The 23490-nt window shown below is 39.0% G+C and overlaps 3 protein-coding genes across 3 annotated transcripts; all 3 read right to left on the reverse strand.

Annotated features, from left to right (window-relative positions):
* On the reverse strand, positions 1–954 carry LOC117031297 (olfactory receptor 51J1-like). Its single transcript, XM_033121839.1, is given in 3 exon segments — positions 1–387; positions 389–651; positions 654–954. Coding segments are annotated over 3 exon segments (951 nt in total).
* A 9854-nt stretch (positions 955–10808) lies between these two features.
* Positions 10809–11730, reverse strand: LOC117031353 (olfactory receptor 51I1-like). The gene is given in 2 exon segments (XM_033121934.1): positions 10809–11706; positions 11708–11730. Coding segments are annotated over 2 exon segments (921 nt in total).
* A 9836-nt stretch (positions 11731–21566) lies between these two features.
* LOC117029961 (olfactory receptor 51G1-like) lies at positions 21567–22654 on the reverse strand. Its single transcript, XM_033119371.1, is given in 2 exon segments — positions 21567–22022; positions 22157–22654. Coding segments are annotated over 2 exon segments (954 nt in total).
* Positions 22655–23490: the final 836 nt, after the last annotated feature.

A 23490-nucleotide genomic window follows, 5' to 3' on the forward strand; every position in this document is an offset into this window, starting at 1 on the left:
CTAAACTCTGGATCTCTTCTTTGACACCATTTGGACAATGCCACGACGGATCTCCTTAGTCTTAATGCTGTACACAATGGGGTTGACAATGGGTGGGAAGAACAGGTAAGCATTGGCCATCATAGCATGCAGTAAAGGGGACACATGGTGTCCAAAGCGGTGCACCATTGACAAGCCGATCATGGGCACATAGTAAGCAAGCACAGCACAGACATGCGAGCCACATGTGTTGAGCACCTTTCTACGCCCCTCCCCAGTGGCAATATTCAGGACAGTGTGGAGTATGAGCCCATAGGAGACCACAATGAGTAGTGAATCCAGCCCAAAAGTGGAGGTAACAATGAAAAGCCCATAGATATTGTTGATAGAAATGTCCCCACAAGGTAGATGGATAAGGTTGGGGTGGAGGCAATAGGAATGGGAGAGGGTATTATGGCCACAGAAAGGCAGGCGCCGTAAGAGCATGGGCAATGGGGCCATGAGCATCATGCTTTTCAGCCCAATTACAGCTCCTGTGCCAAAGATGCGGGGCAGGGTTAGGATGGCTGCATAGTGCAGTGGGCTGTAGATGGCCACAAATCGGTCCATGGACATGGCCAGCAACACAGCTGACTCCATAATAGAGAAAGAATGAATAGAGAACATCTGGAGAAGACATGCATCAAAACTAATTTCAGTGGTGCCAAAAAGGAAGATGCCTAGCACTGTAGGTAGAGTGGATGCAGAGACACCAAGCTCAACCAATGCCAACATGGCAAGAAAGAGGTACATGGGCTGGTGTAGGGCAACGTCTGTTCTGATGACATGAAGAATGGTGCCATTCCCAAGGAAGATAATAATGTACATCAGGATGAAGGGGATGGACATCCATATGTGCTCTGCCTCCAGCCCTGGGATGCCAACCAGAATGAACGCCGTAGGTAAGAACTCCAAAGAGCTATTAGAGTTCTTCATGTTGAAATCTTATCCCATGGGATCAGTGCTACCTTGAAAATTAGAAACAGATCAGTGAGATAACATTATAATGAAAAAAGGCCCTGCACACTGAGGAAAGGGAAGAAGAAAACAAAGCTCAAAATACAGGTGGTCAAAGGTCTCATGTCTGAAAATTGACAGATGACTACCATCAGGAAATTGCCACTATTCATTGGGTTATTGTCTCCGTTAGACAGAAGTTCAAGGTTGATGGAAAATTATCCTTGTGAATTGTAGTTTATGGTGGATCGGCTAAGAGAGAAACAGCTGCCTTGTCTTTGTGTGAACATGCCTGACCCTAGAAAGCTGCTGGGGAGATAGGCACATGTAGGCAATCTCAGCATAGATATGGACCAATGTCAGGAATAGGTGAACAGAGATATTACTGGTAAATGTATAGATAAAGGCAAAGAACGCAGTATATAAAAACAGCTAAAATACCTGAAAAATGAATACAGATATATGAATAATTGAGGCCTAAAAAAGGCTGAGAAGTGGCACTGACCAGAACCTGAAGCAAGTGACTGGAAAACTAAACTAAAAAGAATGGAACTTGTACCCACACTGGTTTTATCTGTTCTGGGCTTTAAAAGGACTTAGGAAGCAACTGAAAAGATTACATGTAATGCACAGAATAAGGCAAGAACCAAGGTTGGTGGATTTGTATGCAAACTTTAAGGCTTATGAAAATACTCTGTCATGATGATATCTACAATCTCTTGACTCACAGTTTGTAAAGACAACCTCCCTGATCTACTGGGGCTTCTTTCTGGCTTACACACACCTCTGAATACAGCAACACTGTTCTGGAACATAAAAAGATTTTCAGGAGGCTTTCCTGGGCAGCAGAGGAAGGCATCAGAGGGGAAGAGAAGTCTACCTCCCTAAACTGAGTATGTTTTAAACTGAGCACTGTGTGGGCCAGCACAGGAATAACAATAGAATCTTGGACTGACAGGGTAGGAAAGACTACTGAAGGTATTTTTTCAGCTCATTCACACACACACACACACACACACACACACACACACACACACTCATGCATGCACATATATATCTGCTCACACATTGGTGCATGCATATATTTCCTCACTTGCTAAAATCCTGAACTCTCCATTTAGCCGCTGCTGGACTTACAGGGACCTCGCTATTACATGCTGGTTATTATGAAGTTCTTTGCCCTGCACATCTATAACCGATGTGCACTTCTTTATGCCATGTGCCATATGGGACCTTGGCAACACAGAGTTCTGACCCTACTCAGAAAATCTCTGCAACTTTCAACCACAGGTGAAAGGACATATGTTCTCCCACAAATATTCAAATACAATCATCACATACCCTGAAGTTTTCTCTTTAAGCTAGTTACAATTAGGTTAAGTGCTGCAAAAGAAAAGTTCAGAATACAATGGGAGGTGACTAGAGAGAAAAATCTAACTTATTTTTAAAAATCAGGGAATGCTTTATTTGGAAAGTGATATTTCTGGTGAGACCGGAGGAATTAGTAGAATTTTTACAGGCAAAGTGGAGAGGTTGTGTGTAATATGATGCGGAAAAAATTACCATGGTAGTGAGTATGTAAGACCATACTTTGACAAGGACTAAAAGAAGACCTGGAGGAAATCAAAATGGTTGATGTACTAGGATATTAAAATTGTGGATTTTTCAAAACAGTGGATCTTACAAAATTTTACCATAAAGGACTCAGTCTATGTTCACATAATCGTTTTATGATATATATTGCGTTGTGTTCAAAAAAATCTATATTTGTAAGGAATGTAAGACTCAAAGGCAATGATTATATTATGAGTGTTCTGTAAAATACTTCAATCCCACACTGTTGGAGCTCAACAAATTTTAAATCACAAAAACAAAAACTGTAGTTTTTTTCATAATTTTTGCTTGCATGAAAATATGAGAGGAAAATAAAAATAGGTCCATTGCCTGGCTAAATATAGGCTCCCTGAGCATCTCTCATGGTCTGATGCAGCTTACCTTAGCAAATGTTAGCTTAGGGAAAACTGTTGTGGACTGTGCTCAAATTTAGGGTAGAGAAATTCAGAGAAAAATTATTAACCTTCAGAAATAATCAACATATGTCAGAACTTCCCATGGCTGAGGGACTTGCAGGACACCTCTGTTCCCCCTTTGTTATGGCCTTTTCTATGTTCTCTCCTCACCTCCATATTTTTCTTAGCTCTTTAAATAGACCAAATATTGGTCAGCCTCTGGATTAAGTATGTTGCCTCACTCACTGCACTCACTCACTCCTATGCACCCTTTTTATTGCCTATACTACCCAAAAGGGACAAATCTTGAGGGATACTTGAACCTAGGGTCTTCCCTCCCGTTATCAGCCATCTTCTTTGCCACTCCATGCTTCCTTTTCTTTTCTTTTTATTCTATCCCTTTTCCTTTTTGCATCCTTCCCTTCCTCTACCTTCAGAATCTTCATAGTCAAACAGGTATCAGGTCTCCTTCAAAAAGATCTTAAAGAGTAATTGTCTCCATGAATTTAGGTAGGATTTGTATGACAAGAGTGTTTCAGGTTAGGAGAGAATAAAAGGGATCATTTGGCCTATAGCCCACTGTAATAAGGCACAATAAGTCAGCAGAAAGAAGAGACTGTGGTGCAGTGAATACTATATCCCTGGTCGTGGATGGAAGTGGAGATGAATGCTATGTGCAGTACAACTTTACCTACTTAAGCTTTGTGAAGCTCTGTTTCTTTATTTTTAAAGGTAGAGATATTAATACCTACCTCAGAGAATGGCCCTGACTGTTTCATGTGAGCCTTTAGTAACCAGTGAATATTAGGATTCCTCTATTCCCCTACTCTTTTTGCCTCTTCTCTCAGGCATTCTTAGAAAAGATCAATCAAATACAGATTATCCCCAAATTTCTGTTAATAATGATCTTTCCTTGTCATTGTCTTACTGATACTCAGACCACATCTATGAGGGAAACAAGGACACAACTTACTGATGAGCATATAAACAAGATACCTGCGTTGCATAACTAACTCAAGATATTATGATGGCAAAATTATTTCTAGAATCCATCACATTCTCTGATGTTTTCATTTTGTTTTTCACTTGGTATCAAGTTTAACAAAAGCTTTCTCTCGTTCTATCACCACACAGATTCAGGAAACTAAGGAGGTGGCAACTGACAAGGGAAAAGTCTAAATGGCTAATTGTGCGGTAGAGTTGGGATTCCTTCTGGAAGCTGCTTCAGGACATAGGGCAGGGAAATCATGGGCTTCTGTGCTCACCACAAGCAGAACTGACCTCTGAGCATCAAGTGGGAATGGGAAAACTCACCTCAACAAGTCCCTGCTACGTTGGCATTAGTATCTCCTTAGTCTTGGGCCTGGAATATTTCTCCCTTTTTTGTAAGCTGTTCATCTCTGGGGAGTAGAGGTATGGAGAGATACGTGGGTTCTCTGAGGAGCAGCTACCCAGGTAACTAAATCACCCCTTCTCAATGTCAAGGGACCCTAAGAGTAACAAGCAAGGGTACAGTGTCACTACCTCTGTGAAATGAGTATAATAATAGTATTGCTTACTAGGAAAATAAAATAATTGATATGGGTAAATTGCTTAGAAACATGTCTGGCTTATAAAAAGTCTACCATAAGTGTTACCTAATAGTATAGCTATTATTTCCTGGAAAGTAGTATATTAATCTACTATGGTCATCAACTATAATTTTTATAAAATACATTTAACAAGCAATGAGAAGGGTGCAAAATTGTTGGTATCCAGAGTATCCAGAGAACATCAAGGGTGTTGAATATCAGAAGATAGCAGAGTCCAAGGAATTAAGCAATTGTAAGAAAAAGTTCCAGATTGGGTTAAGGACAGGGGAGGAGGAGATTGATCGGAAAGATATGACTAATAGAGCTCCCAGCACAAGGTTACTAGGGAGAGTTAGCAGAAAGTGAGCATATCCAGAACCCATGCTAAAGAAGATTTGAAATTGCTGAATTGATGAGTTTGGATTATTTGTAGATGGCTGATTTGTTGGCTAATTTTCTGACTGACAAGAGAAAAAAAAATGATTTGACTTGAAAATTCACTATGACCCCTTTATAGGACTTTTTAAAATTGTTCTGAAAATACACTTTTTGTGCTGCTGGTTTAACAAGAGAGAATAAAGCTCTGTGTAACTGGTGAGGAAATTCTTTAAATGATAGGTTCTGTGGATAGATTAGATCTAGATATATATAAAGTCAGGAGTGAGCTGACAGACTTGGAGTAACGGATTGAGGCATGGTTATGATTAAGTCAATTGAATTTAGTGTGAATAAAAAAAATGACGGAATTTAGGAGATAAATATCTGTGATCAGAAAATGAGCTACTAGGGGTTAACAACAGAACAGAAGTACTTCTGGCTCATGACTAGGTCTAGGATATGGCCATGGGGTGAGAGAGGCAAAGTGGAATTGAATTAAACTTCATTGGAATTGAAGATCAGAAAATATGATGTAATATCATCGACTGGATGACATATATGCTAACTGTGCTGAATTTGGAATGCTTACATATTTTTCCCAGATACCAGTGCCCATTTCAAATATTTAGCAAAGTACACACATAAAGGAGATTGTTATTTTCCATTTTAAACTGGATTGTGCTCTGGGATATCTTTAGTCAAATTTTCCTTTATAAATTTTCAGCATTCTTTTTTTTTAATTAAAGTTTATTGGGGTGACAATTGTTAGTAAAGTTACATAGATTTCAGGTGTACAATTCTGTGTTACATCATCTATAAATCCCATTGTGTGTTCACCACCCAGAGTCAGTTCTCTTTCCATCACCATATATTTGATCCCCTTCACCCTCATCTACTACCCTCCTCTGCGCTTACCTGCTGGTAACCACTAAACTATTGTCTGTGTCTGTGAGTTTTTGTTTCTCATTTGGTTGTCTTGTTCTTTTGTTGTTTTTGGTTTATATACCACATATCAATGAAATCATATGGTTCTCTGCTTTTTCTGTCTGACTTATTTTGCTTAGCATTATAATCTCAAGACCCATCCATGTTGTCAAAAATGGTCCTATTTCATCTTTTCTTACCACCAAATAGTATTCCATTGTGTATATATACAACTTCTTTATCCATTCATCTATCGAAGGACATTTTGGTGTTTCCATGTCTTGGCCACCGTAAATAAAGCTGCAATGAACATTGGAGCACACGTGTCTTTATGGATAAATGTTTTCAGATTTCTTTGGGTAGATACCCAGGAGAGGGATTGCTGGGTCATATGGTAATTCTATTTGTAATTTTTTGAGGAACCTCCACACTGCCTTCCATAGCGGCTGCACCAGTCTACATTCCTACCAACAGTGCATGAGGGTTCCTTTTTCTCCACAGCCTCTCCAACACTTGTTATTATTTGTCTTGTTGATGATAGCCATTGTAACTGGTGTGCGGTGATAGCTCATTGTGGTTTTTATTTGCATTTCTCTAATGATTAGTGATGTTGAACATTTTTGCATATGTCTATTGGCCATTTGTATGTCACCTTTGGAGAAATGTCTATTCAGGTCCTCTGCCCATTTTTAATTTTTTTAATTTTAATTTTTTAATTTTTATTTATTTATTTTTTTATTGGGGAAGGGGAACAGGACTTTATTGGGGAACAGTGTGTACTTCCAGGACTTTTTTCCAAGTCAAGTTGTCCTTTCAGTCTTAGTTGTGGAGGGCACAGCTCAGCTCCAGGTCCAGTTGCTGTTTTTTTCTAGTTGCAGGGGGCGAAGCCCACCATCCCTTGCAGGAGTCGAACCAGCAACCTTGTGGTTGAGAGGATGCGCTCCAACCAAGTGAGCCATCTGGGAGCTCAATGGCAGTTCAGCTCAAGGTGCCATGTTCAATCTTAGTTGCAGGGGGCGCTGCCCACCATCCCTTGCGGGACTCGAGGAATTGAACTGGCAACTTGTGGTTGAGAGCCCACTGGCCTATGTGGGAATCGAACCGGCAGCCTTCGGAGTTAGGAGCACAGAGCTCCAACCGCCTGAGCCACCGGGCCAGCCTCTTCTGCCCATTTTTTAATTGGGTTGTTTGTTTTTTGTTGTTGAATTATAGAGCTCCTTATATATTTTGTTGAATACGCAGAAATAAGCCCATATAAATATGGGCAAAGAATTTTTGACAAAGGAGCCAAAAACATACAATGAAGAAAAGAAAGCCTCTTTAATAAATGGTGCTGGGAGAACTGGAAAGCCACATGCAAAAGAATGAAACTACACTGTTATCTGTCACCATGTACCAAAGTTAACTCAAAATGGATCAAAGATTTAAACATAAGATCTGAAACAATAAACTGCACAGAAGAAAACATAGGTACTAAATTTATGAAACTTGGGGTCAAAGAGGATCTTATGATTTTGACCTCAAAGTCAAGGGAAGTAAAAGCTAAAATAAATGGATGGGATTATATCAAACTAAAAAGCTTCTGCATGGCAAAAGAAGCCATTGACAAAATAAAGAGGCAACCAACTGAATGGGAGAAGATATTTGCAAACACCGCCTTTGATAAGGGGCTAATATCCAATAATAATTGTGCTTATTACTATTGTCCTCAAGTAGGCCACACCAAGAATACCTCACACCTTTCTCAGAAGACATATTTCATATCATTGCAACTAATGAAACAGGAAATATTTATGTTTCCACGAGAAATATTTGCCCACAATTTTTTTTCAGTTGTGCAACAATTTTTATATAAAACTCTTGCTGAGGAGAATATACTTTATATGGGAACATTGGGAAGGAATTGTGTTTCAAAAATTGGAGCCTATAATTTTCTGCAACAAGAAAACAGGAATTATATAATTGTAAAGTAAAAATAATGTGAATTAGGTGCCCCTTTGTGCCTTCCACTTATTGCATCAGGGGAACCCTCTGTCCAGGTGGCACCCGGACATTGACTCCCCAGTCAGCAGGAGTAAACTTGGGAAGGCCTCGTTAGCCTCTCTGGTTGAACAATAGCTGACCCGCTGGTGGAACGCATGAATAGGATCACATAGGTTGCCCTTTGGCCATAGTAACCTCATGTACATTGTGACACTGCCGGAATCATGGACCCCTGCCTTCTACATTAGATAATTACCCTGAAACTTGTGATTCATTGTCCCCGTACTTGCTGATTTTAATCGCTATAGCCTACCATTCTTTCTTGACTGGTATTCTGTTGGAAAAAACCCTATATGATTAGTGTCCTGGGGCAGCCCTAGTCGGAACTCTCAGACGTGGACGCTCGCCGGACACACCTGAAGCCAAGACACTGTCTTGGTTCCCCAGCTCCTTGGAAACACTCTTCGGGTGATGAGAACTCCTTGTTGCTCTTTGTCTTACTTTGCTTTATTCTGTCTATCTTACTTATTGCCTCACTTAATAAATAGTGTTTTGCTGCCTCAACGCCGTCTCAGTGTGCATGGTGGGTGAATGCGTATTCGACACCCAAATTCTGTGGTCACTTAAAATGTAGCCCCTTGCTGCTACGTTAATGTGTATTTTAAAAAACACTAGGAATTTTGGAATATGAAACATAGTATATTTTTGTATTCCACATCTCATATGAAGTTTTTCCATAATAAATGGAAACCAGCAAATACCAACACCCTACATACATAAATACACATGTTTTAGTTTACTCTATCACAAATACATTTGCATTGTGTATGTAGAACTCACTTTAACATAAATTTTATGCCTTTTAAAATAATCATTTAGTCATGTATTTTTCCTAATTTAGCCAAAATAATAATTTTATCTATCTTTATCTATCTATCTATCTATCTATCTATCTATCTATCTATCTATCTATCATCTATCTATATCTTCTAAGTTGCAGCTTTCTTTAGGGAAAAATGCTGTTTCATTTTTCTTGTTGTTTCAAAGGTCTTCAGTTGTTTTACTTTTTGACACAATGAAAATATCAGCAGTGGGACCACAGTGAAATAATATCTTGTTTATCAGAAAAAAGGAAATCAGTTCTTCTATAAGGTTGGTCATATGGGCTGAATGTGTGACAGATCAAAGAAAAAAACCCTAAAACTAACACACACATGCAACAAACCCACAATGTTAATTTCTAGCCAAGTGATAGTTTTCATTTAGTCGATTATTTCTGCACATGATGAACTTACTATTTTTATTGTATTACAGAACTTTATATTAGTATTAATTCCCTTCAATTTCTTAAAACACTAAACATATTTTGAAAAGTCATTAACATTTTCCATGAGTGTTTCTTATAATGTAAAATATGTCTTAAATGTCCACAAATTTAAGTTTCTTCTTGGAGAACAGGGGAAATTTGTCCTTTCAACCTCGATCGATAAAATAATGAAGTTATTGTATAGATGTTACCACTGCCAATCATCTCTGCATTAGCAGCATTATAAAAAAGATTAGAATAGCTCATTCTGCGCCCCTTTAAAGCACATACTGAGATGTGGACCAGGAATACATACACAACACCTAGAAGAAACATGTATTTGTACTGTTCTTAGTATGCTAAAGAAAAAGTTATCTGGCACAGTAAGTAATTGGGGAAGAGCATCTTGATCTCAGTGAGTGTATTACTCTTGAATTCTTTTTAAAACAATACACATAAAGTGAGAAATCTATCTGTTCCTCTCTTCACCGTCACAGACTCCTCCAAAAGAACTACTTTTGTTATCAATTTATCACATTTTTACATACACAAATTAATCAATATTTTCATGTGATTAATTTTTTACAAAAGGTTTTATCAAATGTGTATGTATATATGTATACACTATATATTGTATATATGTGTATATGAGATCTGACAATTAAGTTTGCGAACTTGTTGCAATGATGTTGCTAACCTTTTTTGATATCAGAGGGATACTTCATTAGGAATTTGTACCAACTGGACAAACAGCTCACAAAGTTTACTATTTGGAAGTGCTGAAAAGGCTGCGTGAAAAAGTTAGACGACCTGAACTTTTCGCCTACAATTCATGGCTCTTGCATCACATGGCACTGTCTGTGAGGAAGTTTTTAGCCAGTAAACAAATAACTGTACTGGAACACCCTCCCTACTCACCTGATCTGGCCCCCAATGACTTCTTTATTTACTCAAAGATAAAGAAAACATTGAAAGGAAGACATTTTGATGACATTCAGGACATCCAGGTTAATACTATGACAGCTCTGCTGGCCATTCCAGAAAAAGAGTTCCGAAATTGCTTTGAAGGGTAGAGTAGGAACTGGCGTCAGTGCATAGCTTCCCAAGGGGAGCACTTCAAAGGTGACCATAGTGATATTCACCAATGAGGTGTGTAGCACTTTTTCTAGGATGAGTTCTTGAACTTAATTGTTAGATCTTGTACACATACATATCCTTGAACAGCTATCAAAAGAGGTCATTTTTTAAACTGCAAAATATTCCTTAATGTGGACAGATCTTAACTCATTTAACTATTTATCTATTGATGGCCACTTAGTTTTTTGTTTTGTTAAATCTTATTCCACACATTGCTGAAGTAAAAATTCATATTCAAGTCTTTGTTCATGAACAAGCATTGGAGGATGAATTTAGGGCAGTGCTAAGAGTTGGAATTTCTGGGTGAAAGCATGTTCATGTTAAGTTGACACATATAACGAAATAGCCAACAAAATATATACAATTCTAAGTTACAACATCTAGAGTATGAAAATGTGCATTGGGTACATACTTATCAAACTATCTAACTTTGAGGTGACGAGCTCCCCCTCCTTCCCTGAACCACCTTTGGTGATGAAAATGATTGGCTTTAGGGTAACCATCTCATCGGCATTGACCCCTTTATTATTTTCTTCGAAGAAAGATTTGGATTAGTCCATGGCGAATCTGCTTGGTCTTAACACTGTAGATGATGGGATTGAACACAGGAGGGACCAGAAGATAGACATTGGCCAGGAGAAGACGGACAGCAGGTGCAGCATGCTTCATCAAGCGGTTCACCAGAGCCACGCTGATCATGGGCACATAGTACACAAGGACCGCACAGACATGTGATGCACATATGTTGAGGGCCTTCCGCCGTCTCTCCCTGGTGGTAATGCCCAGCACTGTGTAGAGGATCAGCACATAAGAGATGACGATGAACAGCGAGTCCAGACCAAAAGTGGAAGTAAGGATGCACAGCCCTAGAATGCTGTTGGGATGAGTGTCCCCACAGGGCAGCTGGATTAGATCTGAGTGAAGACAATAGGAGTGGGAGAGGACATTGTGGCCACAGAAGGGCAGGCGCTTCAGGAGAAAGAGCAGTGGGAACATGAGTATCACACCCTTCAGTCCAAGTACAGCACCGGTACCAGCAATACTGGGCAGGGTCAAGACGGCGGTATACTGCAATGGGTTGTAGATGGCCACAAAGCGGTCCACAGACATGGCCAGCAGAACTCCTGATTCCATGATGGAAAATGAATGTATGAAGAACATCTGCAAAAGACAGGCTTCAAAGCAGACACTATTGGAACCAAAAATGAAGATGCCCAGCACAGTGGGCAGTGTAGAAGCAGAGACACCAAGCTCTGCACAGGCCAGCATAGCTAGGAATAGGTACATTGGCTGGTGTAGAGAGATGTTTTTCTTGATCACTGCCAGGATCAGGCTATTGCCCACAAGAGCCACAAGATAGGTGGAGCAGAATGGGAAGATAAACCAAGGGTACAGGGCCTCCAGGCCAGGGAGACCAGTCAGATGTGAATTGACTGCTGTTGAACATTTTCCTATATCTGGAGTCTGGGAAATTTGACCTAGGCAGGTCCCAGGGATGCAACCTGGAGTGAGACACACAAACATTAATGGAGTCTGAGAAGGAACCCCAAATATCTTTGTCTAGGACTATCTGCCAATTTATATCTCTCCTCATATCCATGACCAGTTCTATTTGGTCTTCGATACTAAATAAAAATGTTGAGTCATGACTTGCAAATAGACATGTCTCCAGAACAAGGGAATCTGGTAAAAAATTAATCCCCATACTAATTTCACTGTGTATATTTGGTAAGAACTGAATATTTCTCATGTCTCTATGAAGAGATGGTATTGTGTTGTTTAAAGAAGACATCATTGGAAAGACACTGACATAAAGAAAGTCGTAATCTATCAGACATTCTATAAATTCCCTGTTGGAGCATGTTGGATTTTAAGTGACTGATGGGCACAGAGGTTAAGAATAAAATTATTTCAGTGTTGCTTTAGAATTGCTCAGGAAATAAAGTTTCTAAATGCCATTCTTGCCACTACTCCAAGCAGCACTGAAGACTACTCTTCAATGGAGACAGAATTATCTAGTTTTACCTGGATAAAATGTCTCTAAAATGGGCTTAGTTCTCCATGTTCATTCTGCAATCTCCTGGATGATCACTTTGGTTTTTACATATTGTGGGGAAGAGTATAGAAAAAAGTCAATGTTATAAAGGTTAATGAAAAGAAATATTTTGCCCACTGGAATTCCTATTAATGGAAAGAAGTATTCTGCCCATTGGAAAATTCCTTTCATGTTGTCAATCTATACATTGCAGCAGGGTTAATCAATGTTTACTCTGTATATGGCCACAATAGGCAAGAGTCCTAGAATATGGTCCCTCAGACCATGTTTCTGAAACTGCAGAAATAATGACAACAATTTTTATCCAGAATGCCCCACCTCAATAGTGCTGATGACCTCTGGAACCCTGCCTAAGAAGGCAACCTGAATCTTTACATTATCCAGGAGAAATATATCTCTTAAGGAGAGAAGCATACCAAGAAGATGTATCTAAGAGGAAACCTCCACGCCTAAGGATGGAAGACCAAGCAAAATCTCTGTGTTAAAAAAATATATGAGAGAGGGGGAAAAAAATCTCTCTCATTAGGTAAAGAAAGCATATCTGATTCACCACTAGAAACAAACAAAAAAATTATGACCTCGGGGAAAATGTATTGGAGGTACTGGAAAGTGGGATTACCGCTGAATCTGTGGACATGATTTTAAACCCTTGATTCATACTTTCTAATGAGCTATTTTTGAGCTTGACTTTTTAAATCTGTAAAATGGAAATAATCATGTATACAATAAATATAATATTATATTAATAACATAATTGCATAAAAGAGCCTTATAAACTCTGCAATAATCACCAGCTATAAGAAATTTAGATCTTCAGTGACGATCCACTTCTCACTAAGGGACAAACTTTAGTAATGACATAAGTATTCCTCGATTAGGACCCATTAATGCTGCTGATACTCTGAGCTTGATCTCTTTTCTAATTAATATTTGGAGTACACTGTCCCTTTCAACTCAACCCTTCCATGCTTCAATTTAGCATATTAATAATCGAAGTCATTTACTTTCTGTTTTTAGTGCTTAAGATTTTGATATATTTTCAGCAGTTTCCTTGAATTACTTAGAGAGTGTTATTCATTTATAATTGTGTACCTTGTTTATTGTTCTCAGATTTCAGGTTATGAAATGGAATTTCAGAGCACTGTGCATGAAAGGTAGGACTGCAGACTCTGGGTTTAGATTGTCACAGTTGGAATCCTGGCTCAATCATTCTCTGCCTGGTTCTCATGTCCCCATCTGTAAAGCAGAGATAATTATGATGTGTAGCCCCATAAGATTGTTTTGAGGCTTAAACAAGTTAATGTATATATAGCAGTTGACATACAATATACTTTCAATAAACATTACTAATAATGGTGAAATAATAATAATGATAGTAATAATAATCATCAATACAAATCAGGCACTTAAGTTTTATATAATCATTTTTCATTTAGACTTTTCTCTCCCCATCCTTATGGATAATATTCGTTTTCATCAATGAAACAATTTCTTAATTGCTTAAAATTTTCTAGCTTGAAGCTATCAACTTTGCATCTTTGTTCCAGTCTTATTATACTGAGTCATTACAAGTGTCTGGAATGTCTCTAAGAAATCATTTGACTCTGCTTTCTGATCCATGAGGGACACTGCATCTTACACATATTTTAAAAATCTGCTAGTTTCCACAAGTCCCTTTGAGCATTAAAAAAAAAAAAAGTTTGCATAAGAAATGAGTCACTGTGTAGAACTGTCACTACTGACTATCACCTGCCAGGTAGACAAAAGGAAATAAAGTTTGAGAGAGAATATGCCTATCCATGATACATGTTGTAGGGAGGGAAAAGTGGTCTGGGATCCAGCCTAGACTTTGCGTTTGTCATCTTCATTGTCTATCAGTAAGTGTGTTAAATTTGGAAACACCATGTAAAAAAGTGAAAAAAACAAAAACAAAAAGCCCCCACAAAACTGATTGTAAAATACATAATATCCCCTGGCTCTGAAAAATGGTCTAGTGGAAAGAAAGTTGGTGACATCTAAACATCACCCTTCAATTTGAATTAATAAGGGGAACAGTGATTTTGTTCCTTGTGCTACTGTTTAAGATGAAAGGAAAATGCTTTATAACTCATACACACACCCTCTTTGAATGGCACACTTCTTAATGCCTTCAAGACTCCAATGTGATTTATTTCCTTAACTTGACTCTTCTATAAATCCTGATATACCCTAACTTGTCTTTTCCCTCCTGGTAATTCCTGTGATTGGTTTTGTTTTGTTTTAGTTATTGTTGTTTTCTTTGCTATTTTCCCCTTTCCTTTCATAAGCACCTTGGCATTCAATTCAATTAAAATTTATATTTTAAAACAAACACAACTTTCACTATTGTTTTATAACATCTGACTCAGATGTCAATTCTGTGATGTCTTTCCTCTTTCCTCGTGCATATGTGTAGTTAATCACTTTCCATGGCAGCCTCCCATAGCACTTCCCGTTAATCTAGTTGTTTATGTGACTTCTCCTAGTTGTCGGTAAGCTCTTCCAAAGAAGACCTACAGCCTATGTTTTAAGCACATCACCAGGACTTAATAAATGGGAAGGGAGAAAGGGGACAGGAGTGGCAGGAAGAAGGTACACACTAAATATATAGTGTTATTATTGTAGGCTAGGAGTTCAGGGAGAAAAGTACTTTGTCTTCTTTCATCAAATGAGAGTTTCTTTGAGGACAGAAAAAAATAATGTAATATCCTTTTAATTCATAGTATATGAGCAGCTGTTATTGTAGGAAGTCAGAGATTGGTGCTAATGAAAAAGATGTGAAGGATAAGTGGGACATATAAGGAGAAGTTAAAGTCTGATGTTTGGTAGGGAAGAAGGCAAGTAAGAATTATGAGAAAAGAAAAGAAAATGCATTGATTTAGTACCTCGGATCAGGCACTCTGGAAGGGTGCAATGTGCATGTTACCTTTGTACACTTCATCTTATTGATCCTCAAAGTACTCAAAATGACCTAACCATACCCATTTTACAACTTGGGAGACTGAGAAGTTGGTACTTCAAATGATTGCCAAAGTCCAATAGCAAAACTCAAGTAAAGTTGAGAGAGAAAGGAAGCATGAACACAAGCCATACAAGGAAGCCAGTGAGAACAAATGAGATGGATGAGATGAGGCTGGGCCAGCCAGAGAGAGAAATGAGAGCTGAATGAAAAGAGCAGATCATTGAGGATTTGGGTTTAAGAGTGACCAGGCCTTAAATGTTATGTAGCTCCCAGCATGGGATGGAAGGGACAAGACCTATTGGTATGGAAGGTGAAGGAGAGGAGAGTAAATAGGCCTAAGAAATGAAGATAGATTTAAAAACAGAATTAAGTATCTAGTTTGAAAAGAACTAGATTTGGGGACAAAATGGAGGCTTCTCTGACTCAGATTTCCTTAATAAACAGAGGAGATGGGTAAATTAGACCCCAAGTGTTCCTCAGTCACAGTAGGCTTTCTGTACAAAGGCCTGTGTCCTCCAGGGAGAAGGAGTCTTTCATGACAAGAGGAAAGGGAAAATAAAATGTGTGCTGGAAATGAGCTGAACAAAAACCCCTGGTTCAGCTGGCCTGAACAGATTGTCCATCTTCTTGATCCCATAGGCTAGTCTTCTGGGCAAACCGTACTCCTCTAGAAAGGCCCACCTGCCCTTCAATGTATTTGGTCTCAGGCCTGGTCTCTAGCTCACTACCTGGAGGCAGGAGCAAACTGGTCTTATTTATTATGACTCCAGAACTAGCCCTTTCCTTCCTCCAATATTGCCCGGGGAGACAGACAAATCAGTCTTAGAAGAACATGCTGCCTTTGGGCCTGCAGGAATAATTGGGACCAGAGCATAGTATGCCAGGATATTCTCTCTGGGGAACCATTACTCAAATTCTGAGACAATATAGAACAAGATGATGCATGTGTCTGTGTATGCATATGTCTGTGTATGTGTGTATATATATATATATATATGTATATATATATATATATATATATATATGCTTTTATGTGCACATATATGCACATGCATATGCAAGTGTGTATATTTATGTAAATGTACACATGAACACATGCATATGTATGCATGTGTGCAGGTATTTGCATAACCGTGCTTCTTCATGTAGAATTTTGTTTGCAAGTTTGCACTGATCTATGAGCATGCATATCTTCCCACAAATATATTTACCATTGAATGTATATTCACGTAGGTGGTGATAATCCAAGTAATGTCCTTGAGTTGTTAGCCTAAGGAAAGAGTCCCCAAATCTGAGTAAAAGATCCAACTGAGTGTACATTCACATCTGTGTATGTTCATGCAGGTATTGTATTTCTCTATATGCATATGTACTTATGTAACATTATATATCTGTTTGAAAATCCTTCTAAAATACTCTGATAATTGTTTTGGATCCTAAACTTTTATGGTCAGGGGCATTTATGTATCTTATGGGCACAGGCAGAAATTGCATTGTGCTGAAACTGGTAAAGTATGACCTAAAGGACCCTTTGGATTTGTACCTTTTACTCAGATATCAGTATTGTTTCCTGATAGACATAAGGACATACCTCTGTCATACAACCATCCACAGATTTGACACATTCTCAATCTCAATATCATAATCTAGGCTTTTATGTTTCTCCTAGCTAGCTTTTCCCTGTTGTTTGTGCTCTGAGCAAGCAGGAACCTCATTCACTGTGTCATCCTCGCTCAGAGTCCAGGTCATGTTGCCCCTTGCATTGACCTTTCCTGAATCACCCACAGAACGTAAAGTCAAAGCACCTGATTTTACTAATTGTTTTCTCTCTTTAGTTTTATTTTTTAATTGTGAATGGTCTTTCAACCTTGCTTCCTCTCCTTAAAAATTGGAATGATTGTACTTGCTTCAAAGGACAAAAAAGAAAATTTAATGAGACAATTTAGTTGGACATAAAAAAAAGTAGACATTCAAAATAATATTTCATTGTACTTCTTCATCACAAGCAGAATCCCACTGCCGAAGAAATCATTCCTAATTTCCTTTCAAATTAACCCTTGACCTTCTCAACTCTCATTTTCCTCTTGCCCTTGTCCCTGGACCACCTCTGATAGCTTGTTTTGGACCAGGCACTGACTGGGTTAATGGCCCCCTCAGCCACCAGTCTAATCCTAACCCCATTCTCCATAGATGATCATCTCGCCCAGCCTCCTCTGAGCTAGAATCCCCATATCCAGACCAGGTAGGTCTTTGCAGTCAGAGTTGCCAGGGTGATTCCCTCATTTTAAGCTGCTCAGTTGCTCCTGTGTCCTGAATTATCATTAAACCATTGAAAGCCTAGGTGTGTAAGACCTCGTGGCATTGTCCTTGATCATATTGTAGTCTAAAGGCGCTTGAGTAGGATCCCTGACCTAGTCTGGTTGCCAGGGGAAATGCCTGCAGATTTCTCCAACTTCAACAATCTAGATTCATGTAGGTGATAGAAGTATTATACTTCTGTTACACGGGGTGTCCGGCGGGGTCTCTGGTCCCGCTCCCCACACAAGAACGCAGGATATGGCTAGGCCAAAAAGGAACACCCACGGAGCCATAGGTAGGGAAGTCATACCACTATGGTCTCACTGGGTTTACACGACGTGCGACCTGCTGTCCGCTTTGCTGCCAACCGACCGACTCTCCTCCACTCTCCTCCACTCTCATTCAGTCTCCTCCTCTCTCCTCCTCTCTCCTCCTCTCTCCTCCTCTCTCCTCCTCTCTCCGCCTCTCTCCTCCTCTCTCCGCCTCTCTCCTCCTCTCTTCTCCTCTCTCCTCCTCTCTCCTCAACTTCCCTCCATAGCCGCAGCAGTTATATTAGTGGCCGATTGCTCACTGGTTACAGCTGACGGCCAACTAGCCACAGCTGATGGCCATTTGATCACAGTCGATGGCCATTTTACTATCTGAGCCAGCACCTTTCTATGTGAGGCCGAGAGCCTGGAAACTGCTTTCTGGGGCTCTGTCCCCACAACTTCTCATTATCTTTATAAACTTTGTGTCATTTGTGATTCCTTGTGTCCAAATATAGAGGTGATGGTTAAGCAACTACTTCAGGATGAGGAAGTCTTTTGGCAAAATTGAATACGTGCTCAGCACTCAGGTTTTCCAACAAGCTGTTTAGAGGTAAGGTTTCCTGTTCCTCCTCCATAGCTACCTCAACTTGCACCCTGAAAGAATTTCATTCTATTTGCCTAAAATTAAATAGAGCTTAAGTGATCTCTGTTTAATAACAGCTTAGATGTGTAGAGCACTTATGTTCCAGCTGCAGCTTAAAGTCCTATTCTGAGTCTATCCTCCTACGTTATGTAAACACAATCTGTTAAACAAGAATTAGAATGTACGTTTTGTAAAGAGGAGTCAAGAGAGGGTAAATATGTCATGGATGGACAACAAGGTTAAGAGTTGAAGCAAACACATTTCATAACAGCAAGTTATTTTAACTTATTTTTTTCTCTGGCTGCTCTCCAATCACCCTATTTCAGGAGCCTGGCTGGAGGAAGCCATTGTTATTTCTATATTCTTTACAATGCTTGTTTAAGTGACAGCTCTTAGAGATATTTGCCAACTGCTATTAACTTGTTATGTGCTTTATGGACATCCTGATTTTGTGGATGAAGAACCTGGGTTTTAGGATTAGCAAATCTAAACCCATGCTAATGCACTCTTACAATGATAATTGAAATCACAATTAAAGTATTGATTTATTGTTATTTCATTAATTACACTTTGAAATAAAACATTGTAGCAACTCACAGCTTTGGAGTGTGTTATTCTTATTCCAAGTGTCTCTGCTTTGATAAACTGGGACTCCTTGTATTAGCCTGTCTATCTCTTCAGTCTTGGGGACAGCATTTGGCCCTCTCTTATGGATACAAGAAGAGTTTTTCATTTTTCAGTGTGTTTAGCTTTTTACTTGTTGTTAGGATGGAGTGACAACTTTCAAGCTCCTTACATGTAGAACAAAAACCAGAAATCCTCTTCTCCATTTTTAAAATACTATACTCTCCTGGGTTTGATGACCTTATATTGTTATGCCATTCTTATTGTCTCATTAACCTTCCCTTTAGTCTCCTTTGCTAAATTGCACTCTTCTAATTGAACTATAAATTTTAGTGCTCTTTTCAGGAACATCTCACTTTTCTATACTTACTTTGCCTAAATGCTGTTTCCATTTTCACAAATTTAAATACTACCTATATGCTGATCACTCACAAAATTATATTTCTAAGCTCCAAACTCAAACATCCAAATAAAAATGGACCTCACCCTTTGATGTCTTACAGACATTTCAGATCTAACATGTTAATAACAATGTTCTTAATCTTATTCCCTAGTTCTATTTCTCCACAATGTCAATTTTTCTCATCCCATTAAATTGTATCACCATTTGCTTACGTAAGCTGAAAGTCTGTGCATCATCTTTGATTTGTCTCTTTCCTCTCTGCTCATATTTATATCAAGTTCTATTTTTAATATTGATTTTTATTAAAGTATAGTTGATATATAATATTATGAGTTTCAGGTATACAACATATTATTCAACATTTTTTTAACTTACAAAGTGATCACAATAAATCTAGTAACCATATGCCACCAATCAAAGATATTACAATACTTTTGACTATATTGCCTATGCTGTACACTAGTATCTATGTGACTTGTAACTTATAATTTATAATGAAGTTTCTACCTCTTATTCCCCTTCACCTTTTTCACCTACCCTTACTCCCCTCCCCTCTGGCAACCATCAGTTTATTCTCCATACCTATGAGTGTATTTCTGTCGTTCATTTGTTTTAATTTTTAGATTCCACATACAAGTGAAATCATAAAGTATTTGTTTTCTTCTGTCTGACTTATTTCACATAGCATAATATCTCTAGGTCCATCCATGTTATCACAAATGACAAGATTTCACTCTTTTTTATGAACTCTGACTGAAACAGATAAACAGGGAGTAATTGTAAAAAGAAAGCTGTGAAAACGGAAGGTTTTACCACTAAGAAGAAATAATTTAGTCAAAGGAGAAAAATCCAGTATTTGGGCGCATAGGTGAACCTAAACAAAAGGTCACTAGGAAAGTTTTGAAATTACAAAAATGTAATTCACCACTGCCTCACAACTTGCAATCAAAATATTTCAGTCTGTCACTGTGAAAGTCAAGGCCATCAAATGAGAACTTCATGTTCCTCCTCTGCTACCAACACATTTATATCTGAATACTACCCTGCCTTTTTTCTTCCAGGAGACATGAGACCATTTCTCCTATCCAAAAATTAATCTATCATGAATTTTTATGGGAGTCGACACCCTGGCTACTTCTGTGGATATATATATATATATATATATATATATATATATATATATATACACACACACACACACACACACACACACACACACACATACACATAGTGGGGTTTTTTTGGTGTGTGTGTGTGTGTGTGTATCTTTAAAAAAATTTAAATTTATTGGGGTGACATTGGTTAGTAAAGTTATATAGGTTCAAGTGTACATTTCCATAATACATCATCTATATATTGCATTGTGTTGTCTGTGGATCTGGACTCACCAATTTCTCCTACTTTTTCCTCTTTCTCCTCTTCTTCTCCATTTGTTTTTCATTATTAGCATGTAAACACTATTAGATTAATCTCATTAATTTTTTTGCCGTCATATTATTCACCTTTTAATCATCCTATACATTTTTCTTCTTGTTTTAAATCTAAGTTTCTTAAATGGATACTTCATATTTGTAATTATTATTTTTAAAGATAAATTAAGGTCAGTGAACATAGGAAGGGATAAATGCATATAGCAGAAATTAAGTATATTTGTACAATTGGACAGTTAAAGGAAAATGAGGAAAAGTATGGTAGGGTCTTAGGACCTATTTTTGTCCCAGACTAAGATATGGACAATGGGGGTGAAAAAAAAAAAGAAAAAGCAACATTGGGAAGTTCCTCTTAGATCTACAGTAAAGTTAACCTTGATGGATATAATAGAAATATTATATTGTGAGGAATAGTGGTAAACTCGTTATTTAACCTAATGAATAATAAGTGATGATTGAACTTTCCATATCATCAGAGTAATTAACCCTAATTAAATTGCTATAGAATTAGAGCATCAAAGGTCAGTAAAGGAGAAAATACAAAAAAGAAGCTTTCACTTATTCCTTATTTTGAATAACATGGTCCATCCCCACTATCTCATTGCGTCTTCCCCAGTGAAACCACTTTGAAGACGGCCCTTCGGATTTGCTGGGTCTTGATGCTATAGATGACAGGGTTCATCAGCGGCAGGAAGAGCACAGAGACAGTGCCCACGAGGATGTGCACCAGGGGCGAGGGGTGGCGCCCAAATCTGTGCACAATGGACAGTCCTAGCCCAGGCACACAGAAGCAGAGCACAGCCAGGATGTGGGAGATGCAGGTGTTGAGGGCCTTGAGCCTCTCCCCTGCAGAGGCGATGGCCAACACGGTGTGAAGGATGACAGTATAGAAGAGCAGGATGAAAAGGACGTCAGAGCCCATGGCCAGCATGATGATGCACAGCCCATAGAGTCTGTTGAAATGTGTGTCAGAGCAGGCCAGGCAGATTGTGTCCTGGTGAAGGCAGTAAGCATGGGACAATGCCCCAGGATGACAGATGTCAAATTTCAGGTATACAACATATTATTCAACATTTTTTTAACTTACAAAGTGATCACAATAAATCTAATAACCATATGCCACCAATCAAAGTTATTACAATACTTTTGACTATATTGCCTATGCTGTACACTAATATCTATGTGACTATGCAATGAGGGTGCAGCAGTGATGACGGCACTCCGCATGCCCAGCACAACCACGGCCAATGCCACATGAGGACCTGTGAGCACAGATGCGTAGCGCAGTGGGAATCGGATGGCCACCAGGAGGTCCAGAGCCATCGCAAAGAGCACGGCTGACTCCGTGAAGGAGAAGGAGTGTAGGAAGTACTGCTACAGAACACAGGGCACCAGGCCCACCATCCGGGCATCAAACCACAGCACACCCAGCACTGCGGGCAACGTGGACATGCATAGGCCCAAGTCTGTCACAGCCAGCATGGCCAGGAAGTAGTACATGGGCTGGTGGAGGGAAGGGTCAGTTCGTACCAGATGCAAGATGGCGGCATTATCCAGGAGGGCCATGAGGTATCCTACAAAAAGGGGCAGTGAGATCCAGTGGTGAGCCCATTCCAGGCCTGGGAAGCCTGTCAGCAGGAAAGTAGAGAAACTCAAGTTGGCACTTCGTAGGGTGGATATCCTCATTTTCAAGAGGCCTATTCACTCCGAGAAATGTGGCAGTATGATTGAAGATTACTAAGGCTGTAAGCATGAGTTGTCCCACTATCACTAGGCACCAATCCCCTGCTCGATGGTCTGGCCTCTCTGCGTGCTCTGGAACTCAGTGACCTCTCAATGAACCACTGCCCTCACAAGCAGTCTGTCCTTTTCCTGCTTCCCCTCGCCCTTTCTCTATTCTCATCTAATCCTTTACTTACATCAGTGACATTAACCCTCAACAAAGGTTTTCGCTATTATTGTTCTTCACCAGCTAGTGAAAGATAAGTTTTTTTCTTCTCTTAGAAAAACCTGTATAGATCAACTTAAACAGAATGTGCAGATTCTTGAAAATTTTCTTCCTTCCAAATTGTCTTCTTTGTATGACCTCTTCAAGCATTTTCTATAGGACAGATTATCTCTAATTTTCTAAGCAAATTGAGGATGCTTGTAGAGAGTTACCTCATCCAATCTGCTTTATATACTTATTGTCATTGTGTGATCAGGAGAAGAGGTACCCGGCTTCTCTCCCAACTCAACCCTTCTCAAGGAATCCATGACTCACTGCCCAGTGCCTCACACCTCAGGCATCTGCTCAGGTCCCTGAGAATCTCATTTGTGTTCTCACAAAATCACACTAATTTATCCTATGTAGTCTACATCTTTTAAGTTGCTACCTTCACCCTAAATCCTGAGATTTCTTTCTTTTCAACTCTAACTTCAGAGTGTACTGACATGCCTGCTCCTCTGTTTCTTTTCCTTTTCCTCTTTTTTTTTTTGTCTCTATATTTTCAAAGATATCTCGCTCCAGAAATCAAGCTGGA

The sequence above is a fragment of the Rhinolophus ferrumequinum genome, chromosome 11 (genome assembly GCF_004115265.2).
Source record: "Rhinolophus ferrumequinum isolate MPI-CBG mRhiFer1 chromosome 11, mRhiFer1_v1.p, whole genome shotgun sequence".
Lineage (NCBI taxonomy): Eukaryota > Metazoa > Chordata > Mammalia > Chiroptera > Rhinolophidae > Rhinolophus > Rhinolophus ferrumequinum.